The sequence below is a fragment of the Callospermophilus lateralis genome, chromosome 5 (assembly GCF_048772815.1).
Source record: "Callospermophilus lateralis isolate mCalLat2 chromosome 5, mCalLat2.hap1, whole genome shotgun sequence".
In the NCBI taxonomy this organism is placed as follows: Eukaryota; Metazoa; Chordata; class Mammalia; order Rodentia; family Sciuridae; genus Callospermophilus; species Callospermophilus lateralis.
In genome coordinates this window covers 18,056,121-18,070,890 of record NC_135309.1, presented here as the reverse complement: position 1 = coordinate 18,070,890, position 14,770 = coordinate 18,056,121, and the positions used below count along the sequence as shown (strand labels likewise).

General features: G+C 47.6%; 1 protein-coding gene across 1 annotated transcript in view; it reads right to left on the bottom strand.

Moving 5' to 3' along the window:
* Nucleotides 1–14,770, bottom strand: part of Slit3 (slit guidance ligand 3) — a 568,745-nt gene that overhangs the window by 118,752 nt on the left and 435,223 nt on the right. The window contains exons 7-8 of the mRNA XM_076855688.2: nucleotides 9,190–9,261; nucleotides 3,503–3,666 (exon numbers count right to left, since the gene is read on the bottom strand). Coding sequence (XP_076711803.2) covers nucleotides 3,503–3,666; nucleotides 9,190–9,261 — 236 coding nt within the window. The remainder of the gene's footprint in view (nucleotides 1–3,502; nucleotides 3,667–9,189; nucleotides 9,262–14,770) is intronic.

The following is a 14,770-nucleotide window of genomic DNA, read 5'->3' as shown; positions in this document are numbered from 1 at the left end:
GAAGAAGGAGAAGGAGAAGGAGAAGGAGAAGGAGAAGAAGAAGAAGAAGAAGAGGAGAACTTTTCCAGTTTTCAGGGAGATAAGTATATTTCATTTTAATAATAAATGAGAAAGTGTTTATGGGGAGGCCACCAGGGTCCAGCATTGTTCTAGGTATGGGGGCACCTGAAAGAATATGAGATGTGGATCCTTACTACCACAACCAAGACTAATGTCCTTATGAGCAGATGTCATATACTAAGGCCACCAGCAGATGAATGTGAAGTAGGCAGACAAATTGGGGGGCTTAAAAACACTCAAAGGAAAGAGATAATTGACTTAGGAGGTCAAATATTTAACTAATGACTGTAAATTACAAATTATTACAGGTAGAAACTCTCTCAGATTAAGGAAATACATGGGAAGTAAATCCTAGAATTTAAACCCCAAAATAAACCCTCAAGATGAAAAGAAAAAAAATAAATAAATAAAAAAACATGACAAACCCAAACCTTGCAACTAACATATCATGATCTTTTTCTCTGGTCTATTTATTGTGAACTTTGATAAAGGTCAAGCCTGTGAGCAACAAGAAAGAAGTAGGGTCCATGGACTCTTCCAACCCTGGGACCAGCCTTCTCCTCAAAGTAAGAGTGGTTAACAGAGAAGCTCTTTTAGCAGAGACTGAAGGAAGATAAGTGGTCAAATTGCATATTATAGAAAATGTTAATAAAAATAAACTAAAAGTATATACCCTGACCCTGGTGAAAAATTCCCAGCTGACTCCCCAGAGGAAGAAAGTGGATGTCTCTGGGAAGGAATGGCTGATGGGGAGATGAATTTTGCCCAAATGAGCTGAAGCAAATTTCTGGGTTAGCTGGAGTGATAAGGAGTCCATTTCCAGGGCTTCTGGGGAGAAGAGCCCAGGCTGAGACGGCTGAATTTAATTCAAGGGAGATATCAGGGACTTGGGCAGGCAGGGCCCTCCCAGGCTGAGTGAGATAAAGCTCCTTCCGTCTCTGGGGCCATGTGTTTGGTGAATTTTCAATACCACTTAAAGGCCTAGGGAGCTCTTCTTCTTCTGCTTGACAGGGATGGCTGAAAGGAAGCCACATACAGGATGGCTTAATTGGAGCCTGTGCCTCTCCTTCTCCTGATCGGATGACCTCTATTTTAAAGAGAATTCTTGCCCCTCCATTTTGACTGACGTCTCCCTCCGGCGAGTTGTTAGGGGAGTAGCTTGAATGGGGAGCATTTTGCATCTTAAAACAGCCACATCAGTCTACTCAGAACCACCCCATGCATATGCCCAGCTGGGCGCTGGCACTGGGGTGAGGGTGTGCTGGGGTGGTCAGCACATGACTGCTGTCCTTTTCACTGGCCTCCTCTAGGGGTTAGCTGCACACCACAGATGGAGTCTTTTATTAGTCTTACATTTGCCTTCAGCAGGTGTGAAGGAGGCAGCACTTTGGGGGTATGCTCTTCCTACACCCCACATGATGGTGGAGTTTCATTCATCACTTCCCCTAGACTGTTGCAACTGACTCTGACCTTTTCCAAAATAACCCCTTACAATCTTCTAGTTTTTTATGCATGAGTCCTGATAAAGCATTTAATGAATCCCTCATACATACAAGTCACTCCCCAAAAGTCAGACTACAGGTGAGAAGGTGGAGGGCAACAGCGTATTGATGTCTGAAGTCTTTGGATTTCAGTTCTCACGTCCTCATAAAGCAAATGGCTTCATGTTAGAAGCTCCAGAGACCATCAGAAGTGATGAACTTGACTGCTATCAACAAAGGTGGTCAGGATGCGCCTAGGTAACTAATGAGATCCACCTGCGAGATTGAACCCTCCTGGAGTAGGGGGATTGGGGGCATTAGCATTTCCGGGACCTAGGAGGGAGTGCCTGACTCCCACGGGTTCTGGATCCTGGCTGTTATTGGGTCAGCAATGCCCTGCCACTCTTGGCGGGAAGGTGCTTTCGTGACGAAGTGGCATTCACAGCCGTGTGCTGCATTAAACTCGGCACCCACCTGTAATGATGTGTTTTAACATTCTCTCTAATTAGTTTTTCTCACTAGCTCTTGGATGACTCCTGCACTCTATAATTATTTCTTTCACTGGCACTTATGCCAATATTGCACCTTTTGCCTAATAATTACTGTAATTAGAGTCACTATATTTGAATTTGGTGCCTGTGTGATAAACGGTTTTATTATCCGTGTTTCATGGGAAGTGATTTCTAAGTGGGCGTCCATAGGAAGCTATTGAGGTATTGCTCAGAGACAAGTGTTTGTGGAGAATAAATAACATAATGAAGAAATAATGTGACAGGAGGAAACAGCAGAGAGGGAGAGGAGGGAGAATCAAGGGGATTCTTGCACCGTGGCCACGCAGTGGAGGAGCAGGAGACCCGTCTGCACAGCTGGCCATGCTGGGGCCTGGTCACCAGACTTGGCTCAATAAGCCCTGGGTACTAGAAAGGATCAAGAGTTCAGAAAGGTGGGGAGGGATGTCAGCTCAGCTCCTGGGGGCCTTGCTCCCTCCTCATGCCCCCTTCCCAAGCTCAGTCTCTGGAGGCCCTGGGCTCCAGTTCCAGGTCTGGGCTCCTGGGAATCTGTACAACTCTTTGGGAAACCACTCCACGGAATTTTCTTTTTTTTTTTTTTTTGCTTTAAGGGAAATCAAGGGATTGGCTCATTGGCTCTACTTCTTTACCACGAGAAAAAGAGAAAGTTAGTGGAAGCACAGGATGTCAAGAAAAAGTAAAGCAAACGAGTGAAACTTAGAACCCAGTTTAAAAACTGTGTCCTCAGCCACCGCCCTTCCCTGGAGTTTCGAGCCGCCTCAGTCACGCGTCTGCACAGTCCACTCTTGTGAGCTATGGTGGCAATCTGTGCTCCCATTTCACTTCTATTACCCACAGATCAAACCCTTCTGTTTGCTCAGCATATTTTGTGGGCCCACTAAACTATCATAATTAAGCTCCACTTACACAGCTCTTACCACGGGCTGCTCATTACACTAAGTGCCTGATATGCATTATTTCACTTAATCCTACCCACCCTTTGAGTTATGTACTATTATTCTTTTCATTTTGTAGGTAAGAGGTAACTTGCCAAAGTCAGACACTAGCAAGGGGCAGAGCTAGGATTTTCAGCCAGGCAGGATGACTCTGCAGCCTACATTGTCCTGTTTCCCAATTTCTGCAAACATTCAGAGGACATCGATCTGTGTAGCAAATGCTAAAACACTTCCATCATACTCATGTCCGCATCATACCCATATGACATGTGATTCAACAGAGGTTAGGTTTCCTAGCATGACCAGACCAGGGGCCTTAACAGTTCCTTCAGCTTTTCCATTACCAGGTGTCAAGTGCTTTTTTCTTTGAACCCCTTGAGGAAATCCAGAGCTCTTCAAGTCACTACTGTGTGTGTGGAGCAACCTATGGGGCTCCTTCTATGCCATGCTCCGGCCTGGGCTTCGTATTCAAGGCCAGGTTGGGGGAAGAGCTCACCTGAACACACGTACTCCTTTTTCTGCACATCCGCCACATTGAAGCCCCTCAGGTGCACAGGAGCCATGCAGAGTGTGAACTGGCCAATCGTCCGCCGCTGGCGCAGCCAATCTGAGAGCCAGGCCAGGTGGCAGTCGCAGTATAAATGGTTGGAGTGAAGACGCCTGGGTGAAGGAGAGACAGAGGAAAGGTGCCGTCACACAGTGCTGAGCAGAGTGGACCAGGCCTCTGCTGCCCCTTTCCCCAGTGTGACAATTCTTATGGCATAGGGAAGCCTTTTCCTTCGCACTCCCCCAAAAGCAGGAGCCTCAGCCCTTTTATGGCTAAGCCACAAATTATCTTCACATGTAGGGCACATCCAGTGGATGCCTTCAGGGTTCTGAGCAATTTCCATTTCTTAATAGTGATTCCACCCTTTTCTTTCTCATACAAGGCAAGCCCCAGCTCATAGGAGACAGAGAGTGATATTATTATGGTGACAATACTGATTCAGGTCAAACTTACAAAGGGATGATTCTTGCAAATTTCAGTTCTTGCGCCAGCAGGGGTACAGCTAGCTTCAAACATGCTTCTCTATCTCAATGCCCGTCTGAGATGTCACTGTGGCTGAGACCTGCCATTGCCTTTACCTGGCTCTCCTTCATCTCCTCCCTAAGTGTCCTTCAGAAGCCTGCTGCATGGACAGCTAACACCAAGACCACCTGGTCACACTGCACAGAGAGAGTAGGGTACAGAGAGAGGGTACTTTCTGAAAGGTGGAACGTCTCTGCTTCCTGTTTAAATAAAGTGTTCATACCGGATGGCAACACTCCATAGCAATCTCTGTGGTTCCCTCCCTCTCTTGCCAAGTTCAATTCCAGCTGGTATATTTGCTTTTCTGACTGATTTAGGTGCCTCTGAAAAGATTTCCTAACCAGTTGCAGACTCTGGCTTTTCTGCTCTGGGAGCTGGGATTCCAGATCAATTTCTTGCCCTTGAGTGAGTAGGATCCCTGGAGGGATCCGCCTGTTGCTTTGCTGAGGGAATCCCAGATAGTTAAATGACTTGAACTTCCTTTGCATGGGCTGAAAGTTCTTCTTCAAGGACTCTATCAGGATCTCCAACTTCTGTATTCCCCATGCCCTTTGGTTATTAGAAATAGTGGTGGGGAGTTGAGTAGCATTAGACTTGGGTTTCTGATGCAAATGTCAAATGCCCGATCCTGGACATGCTAATCAGCCAGCAGTTATCTTGACTCTCAAGTGCTCTCTGTCAAGCCTCTTAATTCTGAGTGGCAGCCCAAAGGAGTGGTGCGGGCCACCACTATGCCTACGTGGGAAAGCTGAAGGGCTCTCGACCACATTCCACTCAGCGTAAGGTCCATGTTGCCAACACTGGCCAACTAATGGGCTATGTCTGGCGGGGGCCTTCCTGCCACTGCATGACCACAAGCCCCTGGCAGGCTGGAACCACGGTAAGGGGCCTCAGCTGCTGCAGACCCCATCATTTCAGACTCAATGAACTCAGATCCCACAGGAAATGCAATTTTTCCTGCTAAAAAATTGTGTACAGCTTTTTATGATTTTGTTTTTTAAATGATTTTTTAAAATGTTACTGTCTTTTGTATTTCATGGTAAGTCTAGCTCACTTTCAGAAGCTTCCAGGCCCTAGACATGGCAATTATATGGAACCCAAGACATTTTCCCCTTTGAGTTTCACAGTCAGACCCCCTGAACCGAAGCAAGCATGGCTCCCTCCCAGTCTGGACTCTGGACACAGGTTCAGCAGTTGGGAAGTGATGGGGAGACCAAATTCTAAGCTGATAGGGGGACCTCAACATCAGGAGGAAAAACAAGACCTCTGTCTAACCCTGAGCATGATCTCTCGGTGCTTAGAGCGAGGGAAGGTATGGCAGGGCACTTTCAGCTGGTAACTATTTCCTAAAAGGCAGGCTGGAGGGGAGGGGATCCCAAGGCCAGGAAGCTCCCACCAGGTGTTAGTGCTGCTCAGGGAATTGGTAGCCATGGGACAAGGTGGCACACAGGGCAGGCTGCGGGGACAGTGCAGGCTGAGGTGTGCCGGTTGACTCAGAACCATTTCATTAGCTTTGCTTTTATGTGGAAAGGCAGTCGCCTTATTTAGCAGCGAGGTATGGATGCTGAGGCTGAGGGGATTCACTGTGAGGCCCCGAGCACGGTCCCTGAGGCGGATCAATGAGAACAAGTTCCCGCGTCAAGTCCAATTGAGGGTAAGAGATCAACAGGACAACAAGAATGAGGTTTGGGTAAGTCAGCTCCTTCCTGAGCTGATTAACTTCTGAGACAACCAACATGTCAGTGTTTCCCTCTTGGCAGCTTATCCTGGGTTGGTTTTTCTCAATCCTGGCTGGAAGTAAGCTGCCTCTCTTCTTGGCCTTGCTACAGGTATTCCAAGCCCTGTGTCCTAGGAATTCCTCCCCTCCCAATCTCTAGGGAGTTCTGTACTAAACTCCCGGAGCCCATGTGGAAGCCATGCAAAGTTTCTTGTCAAAAGCCAGGGCAGAGGACAAGCTCTGTCCCCTCCCATAGGAAGGGTACCCACTGAAAGTGCCAGAAGATTCTCTCAAGCTGCCTTCTTGTCATGTTTGGGAGGTCAAACTCAGCAATAACACCCACAATACTACTATTAAAAGAAAAATAATTATGACGATCATAAAACTTGAGCTTGGACATTGCTAGGAGTAGTTCTAGTCCTCTTAATTGGGGAGAGAAATCATTTCAATTCCTTTCAACAGTTTGGTGGGTTGTGATGGTGGTGGCCTGAGGGATGGTGACCTCCATCAGCTGTGGGGCCTGTGGGAGCTCTGGTCTCCTCCTCTGCTCACCTGTTCTGCGTTTGTTCCTGCGGACTGTAAGAGCTCAGGCTTTGATGTCAGACTGCCCAAGTCTGATGTGGGCTCTGTGCCTTCAAACTTTGGGCAGTGATTTAACTTTGGACCTCAGTGGTATTAGCTATAAGGTGGGGGAGTTAATGATGCTTCCTTCCTAGGGTCATGTGAGGATCGAAGTGGGACGTGCTTAGCACCAGGCCTGGCACATGGTTAACCATGGGGTGAATGGGTGCTATCATTGAGACTCCAGGGAGACTAGCTCCAGACTGCAGACCCTTCCCAACCTGTCACCCCCCTCTACAAGGCTACGGTTTCTTCTTCAGATGCCAAGGCATCCAGGTGACTAGGTGCTTCCTACACACCATTCTGTAGCCTTTTACCAATGGGCACGTCATATTCCATGTTGATGAGACCACCTTTGCAGAACATAAGGTGAATGAATACAAATACCAATTTACAAAAGGTGCCTTTTAGCCACAGACGCTAAATTAAATTTCCAGCAAATCCTTTTAGAGAGGGTCAGTGTTCATTTTCTATAAAATGTGGCTTTCTGAATTCAATATAAAAGCTTTCCTTTGGAAATCCCATTTATGACTTCCTTCCTCTCTCCTCCTCCCTCCTCCACCACCACCAGCCCCCACCTCCCCCAACTCTTTAATTACAGTGAAGGGGGATTAGTCAGCTCATCTCTAGGGAGTTCTATACAGAGCCATCTCTGAAATTAAACTAAAGAGAAAATGGCAGCAGGCAGGAAGCAAAGAGAGCAGACAAGATTGATTGATTGATCTGAACTCAGAGACGAATGTTCAGGACTATGGAGAAGAATGGCAACAGAAACAAGGAGATAAAATTGTCCCTCCCCTGCCTCCTCCCAGTGCACCCTAAACAAGTACCTAAGGTCCAAGCCTAACCACCTGCCCCAACTCCCATGGAACCAGCAAACTCCCATTATTGCTGCTCCTCAACTGAAAATCACAAAGACGGAAAGTATAAATCACAGAGGAAGACTCCCCAGGAGCTGGGCTGCTGCTTTCTGCAGGTGAGAGTCATTTTTCTTCCATGCACCCACTTGTCTGAGGTGACGCAGGCCCAGCGTCCGGAGATTCACTTTTGGCTCCTTGCCTGGGAGCCCTGGGCTACACATTTCCCCCGCTCAATCGTGGTTTGCAGGGGACTTTGAAGAGATCTTTGAAGACCAACTGGCTTCTTCTTAAAATTCTATGAATGCACCAACCTACTTTAAGGGGTTGGGAAAAGGACAAATTTTCCTGGCTGAGTTATGCTATTGTGTGATTAAGGGAAGAATTTGGAGAGAAAAGATGGAGTTGACATCAAATTGTTGTGGTTCTTTATAATAATTAGTATTTGTATGTGCACACCATGCACCAGGCCCTTCACGTGTTAAAGTGTATTTCATTCTCATAATGTCAATGAGGTGAGGATTTATCAACCCACTTTCTTGAAGCACAGAGAGGAAGTGGCAGAACTTGCATTTCCACCCAGGTCAGCCTGACTCCAATCCTGTCCCCTTCTGAGGGGCTCTGCTCTGCTTCCTTGTAAAGTGCCCCACTGGCTTTTGCTTTGTCCTCACCTGAGGAGAGATCACGTTCTCATGAACATTCTCATGGCTCTCACGATATAGAGCATGAAAATCTCTTGGGGGGCTTGTTAAAAACACTGCGGGATCTTCCCACAGGTCTGGGGTGGGGCCAGGAGGTCTGCTTCTGTAACAAGTTTCAGGTTGCTGATGCTGCTAGTCCAAAGGACCCTACTCTATGAATTTTGGAATCTCATGGATTCCACGATGCTTGGGGTCATAGATAAGCTGGTTGTTTGGAATGTTCTAGATGTCTGGATAAATAAAGTGATGCTAATGTTATCATTTATATCATTTACTCTCTAGCATATGCCAGGTGCTATGCATATGTAAAGCCACCCAATCCTCATCATTGCCCCTGTTTATAGAAGAGGAATTCTAGCACTTTGCCTTGGCCCCAGATGCACTGGCTGAAAGCTCCTAGGAGCTGCCTTTCCCCTGAGGCTGCCAAGCAAGTGCCACTGAGCCTCCACCAACACAGAGTAAGCACTAAGCATGAAGCTCTTTGGAAAGGGCAACTGAGCCCATCTGCAGAGAAACCTATGAAGGGATTTCTGGCTGAGAGTTGAGGGGAACTTCCACATAATTCAGCCTCTAGAACTGCTCTCAGTTCTGGACATCATGGGGGAGATTTGCCTTGCATGCACACCCTGGAAGGCTTAACTCTATGTGAGGTCATAAAGATAAAGGACCAAGTCAGTGCATCTCAATATCAGATTATCATCCAGGGAGCAGGTGAGCTGGGGATGCAGTGGGTAGGGTCTTTCTTGGTGGGATAGAGAGAGGGGACAAAGACTCCTTCTCTTCCACCATTCCCAAAGGGGAAAACAGCCACTGGCAATACAACAGAACTGCTCATGGCACATGACATCAGCTAAGCAATGTGAATCATGACATCACCACTCTGCATGTTCTATGACAATGGACAATTAACAACTTTTTAAAATCAAGGTGAGAAAACAGAACAAGCACAGTATAGGAGGAATTCCCATAGGCTTAAGATGACAGAAATGAGTCTGTCTGGTGCAGAATGGTGGTTCAGAGTCATGGGTGACACTTGACCCTTCCCTGCATCCATCCTCCCTCACCATCTCACCTCTTAGTTAATAGCAGGAGACATTGGAACATAGGGACTCTCTGCTCGGGCTAGCTGACAGGTGTCATTGGCAACTAAAGAACTGAGCTTTGGCAGTAGGTAGGGGACAGGCAGGCGAGGAGTGGGGACCTGGGACCTGTACTCACAGAGTCCGGATCTTCGGCATGTGGTTGAAGCTCGTGACCAGGATGCGGCTAATGTTGTTGTTATTGAGGGTGCTGTGGAGACAGAGGAAAAGGAAGAGGTCAATAAGGAGCAAGATGGGGGCACTGAAATGTCACAGAAGGCGGGGCAGGGACCAACAGTCAACAGCCACCAGCCAATCATCAGGGCAGCTGGAGACAAGGGACAGGTCTCTGGCTGATGAGAGACTCCGCTGACTTTCTTATTCCCCAGGTTCCTCCTGCTGTTCTCCCGCAGCACTGGCTTGTCCACCGTGAGCAATGACACCCTTTCCTGATCCTACTGTGTGCTGAGCGCTTCATTGGGACGGCCCTGATTCCTCTAAGGACCCAGCCAGTTGCATGTCCTCTTTTAGAGAGAAGGAAACAGATGCGTGGCATTTTGCCTGTAATGCACAGACCCACAGAGTGGACGTTATGCTGGTGTCGGAGGCTAAGGGGCACAGAGAGGTGAGTAACCTCCAGCAACCTCACCCTAGCAGCTAGCGCTGCAGGTGGCTGAACCCTGCCCTCTCCTGCTCTGTTCCTTGTCGGGTCCACATTCCATCTACTCACACATGAGGCCACAGGAACAGGTTTTCCTGTACTTCTCAGGCATCTGCAAGCACATCTCATCTCAAGTGCATTGGTGAGCTCCATGGGGACACAGACTGACTCGCCTCCATCTTGCTCATGACCACAGATGGGGCTCCTACAGTGACCAGGACTTTTGCACAAGGAAAGGTATGAGGAGGGACAGAGTAGGACTGCTGAGGAATGAAGTCGGGCTACAGGCGAGCACTGCCAGCCTTACCCGTCTGGGGAACTATTATGAAGCCCAGGGAAACAGGGCAGCCAAGGAGGCCATGGGCAGAGGCCCGCAGCACTTAGCAGCAGGGGCCATCTCAGGTCAGCGCACTCAGGGACTCCTTAATAGAGAGGCCACAATCCGTGGGTCCCCCACCTGCCTCGTTGCACCTGAGAGCAAAAGCTGGACACACCCCTCACTACCATCATGGTGGCCACCTGCTCGTGTGCCCTCCCTTTCTCTTCCTCTCCAGGGCCACATCAGACTTCTTTTCTCATCAGCCCAACTCCTCTCATCCTTTCTTGGGTCCACACAGGTCCCCACTGGCTCAGGAAGGGGCCTTCCTTTGGAAGTTTCATTGGTTATGTGACTTCTGCACTGGCCACTTGGTAAACATAACATCTTCCCCCTAAGTGCCCTCTACAAGCATAAGCTCTCCAGAGGTGGGGCATTTTCTATGTTGTGCATGACTATAGCCCCAAGGCCTGTCCCAGATGTGGTTCAAATTGAGTCTGGCCATTCCCTAGTAGTGCAGTCTTGGGCAAGTTAGTAACATCACTTTTCTACAAATTCCTCATCTGTGGAAGGAGGCAGGTATTTACAGACTGGGAAAGGCTCAGCATATAGTATATGCTCAGTGAATAGGCCACTGTTACTAACAAGAGTGGGGAGTCTAGTCCTGTCCTGGTCATTTCTATCCCCTACCCCAACCTCTACAGAAATAGAAACAGAGCTCCACTGAGCACATATAGACCCCATGCTCACCCCATCCACCCATGGGGCCCTGCGCAGATTCTTTCTTTAGCTCCTTATGACTGTAGTTTAGAGCAGGATTCCAATATTCACATGCCCCCACCCCAGATGGTTCCTCTAACCCACCTGGTCTACTTGTCATTTGCTTGGCCAATGAGACTCAGAGGGTCTGCTTACCCAGAGGCATAGCACTTGATTCCTGACCCTCCCTCATTGTTCACTGTGCACCTACCACATGTCTGTCCCTGTGTTAGGATGCAGGATGGTAAGAGGAACAGGCAGACCTAATTTACATGGCTTGCTTCTGCCTATTCTGTGACTGTGCTACTCCGCCTGTGCAGAGAGTTGCCTTTTATGAAGTTGAACCTACTTAGCTGTTTTGTTTCTGTGGCTCATCTTTTCTGTGTGTGTGGGTGGGGGGAAGGGACATCCATCCTGTCTCTGTGCACTCGGGAAGCCTTATCTCATCAGCCAGTGCAGAGATATCCATCACTCCCATCAGAGCAGACTCTGCCTCATAGGATTAGGAAGGCCTCCAGGGCAGATCAGAGGCTCTCATTTCTTCTCTGTCCACATCAGAGTTCTAGCCTCCACAGTTGGGCAATACTTAAGTAGGTTTGTTGACTGACTACCAGACAAAAATCTGAGCATCTCCTTGTCTCTCAAAGGCAAGGAACAGGAAGCCTTTGCAGAGACAGGGCTTCTTTTGGATCATGCCGCTCACCATCAGGGGGAGTTCGCAGCCCAGCCCTAATGAACTGAATACATGGTACAGTTATACATGGGCTTCGACTGAACTGCGTCTGGCAGTGGTCTGGCAGTGATGACTTATTAATGTATTACTACACTGATATTTAAATGTGAGCCATAATGAGAGCCATAAAACATTTACGATAATAGCAATTATTCCAGAACCAAAATGACTAAACACAGTATTCAGACTTTCATGATTTGCAGCTTGGGGCTGGCCAACCCAGAGATGTCAGAGGGTGGCTAACCTCTTAGACACGGATCTCTCTTGCAGCTACAGCTTCTGTTTCCCTTAAGAAATAGATTTATTTTATTTCTAGCCCTGGTAACTTTTGCCCATGAAGAGAGCATTGTACTCTTTGTGGTTTTGTGCCTGAGCAGCTGGCATTCAGCAGAGGAACTGTCATATCCCTAGTGCAGAGCTCTGAGCACAGGCCTTGGTTTAGACTCTGACTCTGCCACTTACAGCCTATGTCATCATGGTCACTCTCTTCACCTAAGTCTCCTCCTTGTATCAGGGAGATGATAATAACCCTGACCTCAGAGAGCTTTTGTGGTGATTAAGTGAGATGATACTAATAGTTACCAACATTAACAGAGAGCTTCTTGTATATTATAGACGGGCTCTGGCTAGAGGAGCTCCACCACCCCATCTCATTCAATTCCTCTGGTCACCCCGCAAGGAGGGAATTCTGATATCTCTATTCCATGAATGAAGCAGGTGGTGGAGCCAAGATTTGAATCAAGCCAGCCTGACTCCAGGAGCAAGGTCTGTATCTGTTTCCTCTCGCTGCTGTAACAGAGGACCATGAATTTAGTGGCTTAAGTTTGAAGTCTTACAACCTAGAGGTCACAATCCCAAGTGGGTTCTTGGGGCTGTTTCTTCCAGTGGCATCAGGGAGAAGCCTCGGTTTCCTTGCCTTTTGCAGCTTGTAGAGGTCACTCACACCCCAGACCATGACTCTTCTGGGTCACTCCATCCTCCCATGAGCTTGTTGTGATCTCCTGCCCCATCTTACAAAGACTTTGGTGATTGCATTTACAGCCTCCCGGATAATCTTCCCTCTCAGGAGCCTTAATTTTAGTCACATCTGCAAGGTCCCTTTTGCCATTGAACATAACATTCATAGATCCCAGGAATGAGATGTGGACATATTTGGGACCCATTACCCAGCTGACCACAAAACCCTTGCAAAAGATTACATAAAGCACTTAGTACACAGCAGTGCCCCCGTGAACTCTCCATGACCATCAACAATGGTTCTGGTGGCTTGGGCTGGTTCAGTCCTGTACTTTATAACATAGTTTCACGTTGGTCTAATTTGATACTTATAGTCGGCTGATTCTCCCCATTTTAAAGATGAGCAAATTTGAGGCTAAGGTTCTCTACATATTTCTCCCTGATATACCCACTATCTCCTGTTCTAGGATAAGCCTGTCACTCCGTCCAGATCTTTCCTGTCATATCCACATGGGGCTGGAAACACCTGCACAAACTGTTCTGTTGCCTCTCAGTTTATAAACCTTGTTGGGAATTAGCAAATAGAAAAAAGGTTTGTTCTAACAGTGACACTATCCCACCTCTCCATTGGATCCCTGGTCCATGCTAAGTTAGGGGTCACCTCGTCACCTCATCTTATCTACTTCCATCCTCAGGAGGAGCTTTTCCAGTTTCAGAGTCTACCTTTGACCTCATTCTTTTCATCTGGACATATTTTGAGAAAATATGCCTGCCTCCCCAATTATCCAGGCAGTAGTTGGCAGATTTTTCCTAAGCAAATACTCTTCATTCAGCATTTTCCATCAGGTTTCAAGCTCAAGTTCAGGGTCAAATTAATTCTGTAAATTTCAGTACTGTCCAGTATTTTTGTGTCTTTGAAAGGTACTGAATGTGCATTTCAGCATTAACTAGAAATAAAGTCAATTCTCCTCTCTGTGTGGTGGAAAAGATAGTACACCTACCTCTTATTTCTATCTTATAAATTTTCTGCTGTTTATAAATACATATTTATATCGAGGCTAAATTTGACTGTTATACTATCCAGTTGCCCTTTGCTTTATCATGATTAGAACATACATGACTAACAAAGTGATTATTTCCCATATTAAAATGATCCATTAGGACGATGCCACTCCTAGCAATGCATCCATTCTCTCTTGGTGGTGAGCACTAGAAAGGCTGGACCAATATTTTTTCCCAGGCCACTGAGGGTTAGTGTACTTATCACTGCTCTTGGAGTGCACAGATTCAACCTTTGTGTCAGGGAAGAGCTGGCTCTGGTTCATGCTGCTCAGCTGCTCACCTGGGTGCCGGGGCAAGACAAGGGATCCCGGCCATGGTGAGCGCACAAGACAGCGGTGCAGATAACGGTCAGTTCCAGGGACCAGGTATGTGCTGCCCACAGACCAGACCCCAGGCCATGCAGCCTGTATTTGTTGATAAAGTTTTACCCATTCATTTCCATATTGTCTGTCGTAGCTCTTGTGTGACAACGGCTGAGTGGTTACGACAGAGACTGTATGGCTAGCAAAGCCTAAAACATTTATTTACTCTCTGACTTTATATAGAAAATGTTGGTCAGCCCTTGGCTGCTCTAGAACTGGGCTGTTCAAGTTCTGCCTTTGCCAGGGAGTAAGCGTGACGTGTGACCAGTCGTAACTGTTCTGAGATGAGCAGATGCCATCAGAGTCTTTCAAAACTTATAAACAACAAGAATACAAAAACAAAAACAAAAACACATTTTTAGGAAACCTCATGTGGCAAGTAGCAAAGCTGGATTTCAAACACAAGCTGTCAGACTCTAAAATCCACACCTGGGCCACCACCCCAGGCTCCCACCATGCCCAACCTGCGATACCAGGATAGAGCCAGAACTGGTACAAGAGATAGGGCCTGTGAATCTATGCCAGTTTGGGTGTGGAGTGAACTTGGGCAGTGGTGTGCCAAGCTTCACCTTGATATCAGAGAGGCCTTGCAAGGCCCCACCCAGGCCCCTGCATCAGAATGCCCCAGCCCTGTGTGTTTTAATGGCCACCCAGAGGACCCTCATGCACAGACCTAGAAAAAAGCTGAGAAAAGAATCTCTCCACAAGTGCAGAGGAGAGCAGGAGGGTGCCCCTGCTGCACTGGGTCCCAAGGCCTTCTTGTTGATAGTGGCACAGTATCTTCCCACTCAGGAAGAGGCTGGAGTTCTGAGGTGGTGGGCAGAGCTCCAACATGGCTTCTTTCCCTGTCCCCACTGCTCTCTGCTGAGT